Here is a 7,704-nt window from a genome sequence, read left to right as displayed (position 1 = left end):
TGAGAATGATGAGGGCAATGAATGTACAAATGTGCTTTATACAATTGATGCATGTATGGATTGTGATAAGAGTTGTATGAGCCCCTAATAAAACAATTTTTTAAAAAAGAAAAGAAAAAATGTATTTCTATGCAGGTAGAAGTTTCCCGTGAAATCACACCATCTACACACTGTTTTGTTGCTGTTAGGTGTCATTGGCTCCAACTCATAGTGACGTTAACAGAAAGAAAAGCCACCTGGTCCTGTCCCATCACGACAACTATTGTTATGTCTGAGTCCATTGTTGCAACGATTGTGTCAATCCATCTTGTCCGGCTTCTTCCTCTTCTTCTGCTATCCTTCTACTTTACCAAGCATAATGTCCTTCCTTAATAACATTTTCTTCCAAATTTAATATATTTAGAGTTTCTGTCTGCTTGCCAGTTCCCACTCATAGCAACCCAAGATGACAGAACGAGCAGTCCCAGTGCAGTTCCACGTGGTTGCCGTGTTTATGGGAACACAGCACCAGGTCTTTTCTCGAGCAGAATCACTGGTGGCTTTGAATCTAGACATTTCAGTTAGCAGCAGAGTGCTTTGACCAGATGGGTGCTACCAGGATGCTTATAGAACTTCTCCAGAGTCATAAATAAACAAATAGGGCATGTAGATGTTACACATAGTTCACAACTTTAAGCATCAAAATAGCCATAGAGTTAAATTGATCTTTCATGGGGGTAATGATTCTAGACTGGAGAAGAAGATAAAGAAACTCAAACGACAATTGAGATAAACCTAAACTTTTCCTTTGTAAACTAATTGCCACTGAGTTAATAGCAACCCTCTCTATTGGACTTTTAAAAAGCATTCAGCATTTCAAATGTTAAAATGAGGTTTGAGTCATCTTCCCGTATATAATGCTAAAGGAAATGTTAGGACTGCTCTGTGACTTACGGAAACTGACTCTTTATGGAAGTAAACGCTCGGTGTTTCTCCAACGGGGCGCCAGTGGTTGCCCACTGCGGGCCTTGCAGTACACAACACGATGGGGAATCACAGCGCCACGGAAAATCAAACTGCCTGCGAAGTCAATGCTGACTCATAGGGATACTATAGGTTACAGTAGAACTGCCCCTTTGAGTTCCGAAGACTTTACTGTTTATGGGAGGAGAAACCACTGTATTTCTCAAGCAGAGTGACTGGTGATTTTGAATTAGCCAGTTTTGTAGGATTTCGCCCCAAAGTGTAACCACTAGGCAACCAGTGCTCGTGTAACAAGGGTTCCTTCGAAAAAGTAATTATGTCAATGAATAATACACTATAGATTTCCACCCATTAATACTTAACATAATATTTAAAAGATTTAAAAGAAGTGACAAGCAATAGGACAAGATAAAGATGACAATTCTTGTCAATCTTCAAAGATAATATGGAAGAAAATGATAGCATTTGTTTGGCATTTCATTTAGGACATTTGGGATTAATCGCAGACAAATAGTGGGCTATTGTTCGGCAAGATAAACAATAGATCATTATTATTTAAAATAAATGAGGAAAATATAAAAGTTGCACATATATTCTTTCTAAATGAGCTTTCTTCTCTTAAACAGCTTGCAAGAAAATTCTTAAGCAAAGCACCGGGCCAAAAATACTTTGAAATTTAATAACATGATGATTTATAATCTCAGAATAAAAATATCTAATACATTTACCAAAAATTATCCTCAAAGGTAACATACAATAAAACGATAGCATTTGTTATTTCAAAGGTAAATGATGTTTGTGCTTCATTATAATAAGCTTCATTATTTAAAATGACTGCGTTTGATAAAATGAATAGTGTAGCTTTTACTCTCGCTGTTCAGCAAACACAAGCCAGGATTATGAGTGGCAGTTCCCTAAATCAGCCTTTCATCAAATGACCAGTCCCAATAGACAGTGATCTACACGTAGTGGCCCATTTACAATCATTGTTACATTAAAGTCATGTGGTTTTAATACATTCCTGTTTCATTAATCCTCCTTGAATTGTAAGTGAAATTCAGCTGAAGCAATTGCAAGCAATGAAGTTTTGAAGTGAGACCACTGATCCTGATGGCTTTGTGACCTAGAAAGCTACTTTCTCAGCATTTTAGCTTTGCACGTGTTAAAATGCGCTTTTAGTAATCTTCTCTTATACATTCCTAAAAGACATGCTAGAGATGATAGGGGTGATGAGTCAGAATTGATTTGATGGCAGTGGGTTTGGTGGGGTTTTTGTTTTGTTTGATTAACTAACTTGGTTTAACTGCTTTATAATTAAGAGATTTAGTCTCATTATTTATACAAAGATCAAGTAACCCCTCTACTCTCTCAGACCATGACTAACAAGTATAAGGACCAAAACCTAAACCCACTGCCACTAAATTAATGATGGCACACAGTGACCACATGGGAGAGAGTCGGAATGCCCCAGGCTGAAACCCTAATAGAACCGGGTTGCCCACATCTGTCCTGTGGAGTAACTGTTGAGTTTAAATGATGCCTTTGTGGTGCACAGTCAAGCATCTTACCTGCTGCACCACCAGAGATTCTTAGGAAAAAGGAAACATAGCTATTGCTTCTTTTATTTTAGATAAGATCAGAATGCCTAAATTAATCTGAATAGGTTACATGCTCAATAGCATAATACACTTTTTTTCTTGGCCTTGTTCATTGATGAATGAGCTATTGATTACAAAATTCATTTCAAGTTGATAAACTGGGTTGCCCCCAAAAGACTCTCAGATATTGAATCAGAATTAATCCCTTGGTTTGAACAATTGCTTTAAGGTTATCTAAGATATTAAGATTTGGAGAATCTAGGTTTCTTACAGTCAATTTCTAAACCAGTTAATCTCTGTACCATTCTTACAACTTATGTGTAAGTAAGGGATGATTTCAAAGTGAAAATTAAAACAATAAAACATGTTTTTAAAATACTACAGAATTCTGACCCCAAATCACATCCAAGCACCTTTTCAAGGAATAAAGTTTAATGAAGCAATTGAGCATAAGTGCCTTTGGGAAAAGCTGTGTTTTTTGCTGAGTTTTCTCCACAATGCACAAAGAATAAAAACATATAAATGTAAATGATAGATGTAAAATAAATCAGTAATTTAATAACTTGGTAGAAATGTAAAGCCCACAGGTAACTTACACTAACTGTCCCTGAGTATAATTGCTTGCCCCTGTGGGTTTTCAGAGACTGTAGGTCTTCATAGGAATAGAAAGCCTCGTCTTTCTCCCGCTGAGTGCTTAGTGGTTTTGAACTGCCGATCTTGGAGTTTGCAGCCCAACGTGTAACCCACCTTTAAACCAGTGTTTGGGCTCTAGCATTAGTGGTTGGAAAATAACTTGAAGATCAAAAAGCACTGAGTGCTATGTAGCTATGTGGTGGTAGCTGAGGTATGTAACAATGGCTCCAGCTCTCTCTACAGCCTCCCTTAAAATACCTCTTGACACAGGAAATGTTAATTGGGTCACTTACTGGACCATGTGCATGAGTAAATGTCACATATTGTTGTCACTGGAGATGTTCCTACCTGTGAAGCTGAAGGGATGAGGGGGATGGTTCCTTCAGGATAGGCCAGCCACCTTGACCTTGCTCCCGTAGTCACAGGAGTGAGTGCCCAGGCAACTTTCATAGGGTTGACGGTATGTTGTGTATGACGTGGAGACACTTTCATACTTGGGGGCTTGGCTGCTTATTATGTATGACATGGAGACAAAGGCCTGGCTTATCATATCTTTCACTAATGTGATGCTTCAAATTCATTAACTCTTGGACTTTGGGTTGAAAGTTAGGGCATTAGTCAAGTGAAAAATCACTTGCTGTGTGCCATCCCATCTCCTTTGTGTGTGTGTGTGTATTCATATATTCTTTCCATTCAGGAATTACCAACAGAGACATCTGGGCAGCCCAAGGCTGGATTTGGCGCCATCTCTGATCTAAAAACGCCTCACATACTTATAATAGGAGAATCCATGGAAAATGCTTAAAGGAAAGATGTAAAAAAGTGTTTCATCTCCCTTGGCCTTTACCATCTGCAGTGGTGTGTGTGCAAAGGGCATCCATGGTGAGGGAGTGCATGGTTGAGAGAGAACATTAAAGTTAGCTTTCCTTTGTTTCGCATCCGGCTGTGTGCATTTCCTCATGAAGGTGGGCGTGGACAGAAACAGGCTGCCAAAAATGACATTGGATATAAAGTTTATCAGAGTCTTCAGAAAGACGATGAGGTGCGGAAATTTTAGAATGAACTACTCTTCAACTGAAAAACTAAGAATCTATAAACAAACACAGGAGACCTTATTCGCATCTCCAATTTGAAGAAGAGAAACTCAGTCTTAAAATATCATGTAAGTACTTCAGTAACATATGGAAAAGAAAGACAAAATAGAAAACCTGTATTTTAAAATTGAAAATGTGGTCATTTCCTCAATATATATGCTTCTTAAAAGACATTAAAGTTCAAGAAAAGGAAGAAATGAATTTCTAAACAGTGTCTTACCTTCCATCTCGATCCCAGTCATAAACCTCTAGTTTGATGGTTCTGTTCATGGGAAAAACACACGCATAAGGTCACTTCCCAAAAGCCAACCCAAATTCACTGAAATCAAGTCAATTCTGACTGAGAGTGGCTGCATACGACCAAGCAGAAGTGGCCCGTAGATTTTCTAACAGCGCCAGTGCTGACGGAAGCAGACTGCCACATCTGTTTGCCACAGAGCATTCCAAGGGTTGACCTCCCGGTTAGAAGCTGAGCATTTTCACCAATGTGCCGCAAGCCTTCCTGAAGGTTACTTAATATGATCAAAAATATATATATGCTTTTCTTAATCAGATAAACGATATGAGGTTTTACAGAGTAAATTAGGTTTACTTTACTAATTTTACTACTATAATTCAATTTGCATCTTAATATTAGTTTCTAAAAATCTGTGTTGATTCTTTAAAGAGAATGGAGAAAGCAGGGGAAGGCATACGACAGAGCTTCCTACTAGGGAGCTAGGCACCCTGGGTCTCCTGTCTTGACAACCATGTTCTTAAGCATAGCGTTTCTCAAACGCAGCGTGGATCAGAACAACAGAAAGGACTTATCCAAACAAATTGGTGGACCTCGTACTTAGAGTTCTGGTTCAGTGGGTCTGGATTGAGGCTGGGGAATATGGATTTCTATATTGTTACCAGGTGATGCCAATAATCGGGAACCAAATGATAAGAGCCCCCTTTGTAGGGAAAGCCTGAGTCCAATCACATGAAGTTAAGATTTTTTATTAAGTAAATAAATAAAATGATAGCCCAGGGGTATAATACAATTTTAGTACATTTAATGACCCTGATGATAGTTCCTTCCAAGATACTAACACAGCAAACTTTCATTTTCCTAACATATCAGCAACAAAATGACTTACTTTGTTACTGGACTTTAGTTTTAATCTATTTGCTTTTCTTTTGGTGTGGATGCAGGCTGCTTATATTATTATCTTACCATCAATTTTCCTAAGTAAAAGAAAAGAAACTTTGATATTAAAAAGATATATTTGAAGATATATATAATCTTCAAATACATTGTGACAGGGCCACTTAACCCAGCTGCTTGTAAAACAGCAGAATCTCACTGGTTCACAGCCTTGGGACTTCTATGAGTCAGCAAATAGAAGAATAGTTATGCGGTAAAGCAGTGTCACGAATATACCTGGGTTGATAACATATCCAGTCATACTCTTGTACCTCTTATATACGTATTTATTCCACTATGGAAGGAGGAGGTACCATTTGGAAACCATAAAGCAATGAGAATTCTGGAGTAATTTGTGAAGAATAACTATCAATTAGACGAGTGCTCAATATATTTTTGACACTTTTAACATATTACTTTTTGATAAATCAATTAGTTTACCTAATTTCAGTCAGGCATATTTTCTCTCTTCTCCAAACCACATGGATTTTTGAGACATGAAAAACGAATTTGAATATATCAGCTACAACTCTGGAAACATTTTTTTACTGTACTTAGAGCATTGGTTAAAATATTCTATTGTGAATATTCAAAACCTTCAGGAAAATTGTTGTCTATTTTACCTGTCATAATCTCCATTACATAAAGCTCTGACTGAGATCTTGAATGCTTGCCAAACAGGATTCAGAGTGTTCTTGACAACTTCAGTTTTATGACATATTGTGAAACTATTAAAAAAAAAGCAGTCATTTGAATGATTAAATTATGGCTTATTGTTACACTATCCATTCCTCTCTCGTTTTTTGTAGAATAAATGTTTTCAGCCCTTTTATTGCTTCTTTCCTTCTATGTCATTGTACAAAGGATTAGATCATTTTAAACGCTGAAGGAAATCACTCATTAACATCTAAAGCAATACAAATTTACAATAGGATTACTTTTAAAAATCATCTCCACATTTTAAAATTCTAAATCATTTTGTAAATAAGCTATCAATAGTGGGATCCCACATGGCAATAGATATGAAGGATATTCATAGGCTGCTAAATACTGACTTCATGAGTCACTCTGAAACATTTTTATGTGAATATTGAGGACAAAAATCTATTTCTTGAACTGTGTTTAAGACAGAAAGAAGAACCAGTGGTGGGGAGGGGATGGGAGGACTGGTAGGGAGTGACCAAGGGCAATGTAACCAAGAGGAATTACTAAAACCAGAATGAAGGCTGAGGATGGTAGTGGGACAAGAGGAAAGTGTAGGGAAATAGAGGAAAGGAGCAGGAGGCAAAGGGCATACATAGAGGCCTAAATACAGGCATGTACATATGTAAATATATTTATGATTATGGTGGAAATAGATCTATGTGCATATATTTATGGGTTTAGTAGGGTAGCAGGTGGACATTGGGCCTCCTCGCACATGTTCCCTTAATACAAGAGCACTTTGCTCAGCTAAATGGTCATTTCATGATACCCACCTTCCCAACATGATCGCTGAAGGCAAATGTGTGCATAAGCAAATGTGGTGAAGAAAGCTGATGGTGCCCAGTCATCAAAAGATATAGCATCTGGGGTCTTAAAGGCTGGAAGGTAAACAAGCAGCCATCTAGCTCGGAAGCAACAAAGCCCACAGAGAAGAAGCACACGAGCCTGTGTGATCACGAGGTGTTGAAGGGATCAGGTAGCAGACACCAAAGAACAAAACCCATCATTGTGTGACCACCTTCCCCATATAAATGCTGAAGACGAGTATGTGCATAAGTAAGTGTGATGAAGAAGGCTGATGGTGCCCGTATCGATAGATATAGCATCTGTGGTCTTAAAGGCTTAAAAGTAAACAAGGGGTCATCTAACCCAGAAGCAAGAAAGCCCACATGGAAGAAGCACACCAGCATATGTGATCACAAAGGGTCGAGGGGACCAGGTATCAAGCACCAAAGGTGTGTGGGTGGGGTGGGGGGGTGATCATATCGTGGAGGGGAGCGCACAATGGGGACCCAATGCCCATCTGTATACAACTGGACATCCCTTGCAGACAGGTAGTGGGGAGAAGCTGAGTCACTCAGGGTGCAGTGCAGCATTGATGAAACTCACAACCTTCCTCTGGTTCTTAAACGCTTCCTTCCCCACACTATCATGATCACAATTCTACCTTGCAAACCTGGTTAGACCAGAGGATGCACAGAGGTACAGATGGGAACTGGAAACACAGGGAATCCAGGACAGATGAACCCCTCAGGACCAG

General features: G+C 38.6%; 1 protein-coding gene across 1 annotated transcript in view; it reads right to left on the bottom strand.

Annotated features, from left to right (window-relative positions):
* The window catches only part of CPNE8 (copine 8), a gene marked incomplete at its 5' end in the record, with an annotated part of 196,650 nt that overhangs the window by 98,556 nt on the left and 90,390 nt on the right, over positions 1 to 7,704 (bottom strand). Inside the window, 2 exons of the mRNA XM_004700020.2 lie at positions 4,509 to 4,550; positions 6,083 to 6,187. Of these exons, the coding sequence (XP_004700077.2) occupies positions 4,509 to 4,550; positions 6,083 to 6,187 (147 nt within the window). The remainder of the gene's footprint in view (positions 1 to 4,508; positions 4,551 to 6,082; positions 6,188 to 7,704) is intronic.

The sequence above is a fragment of the Echinops telfairi genome, unplaced genomic scaffold (genome assembly GCF_000313985.2).
Source record: "Echinops telfairi isolate 266 unplaced genomic scaffold, ASM31398v2 ScPeMD7_7406;HRSCAF=8444, whole genome shotgun sequence".
NCBI lineage: Eukaryota > Metazoa > Chordata > Mammalia > Afrosoricida > Tenrecidae > Echinops > Echinops telfairi.
Note: the sequence above shows the minus strand (reverse complement) of the source record. Positions and strands in the feature narration are given on the sequence as shown.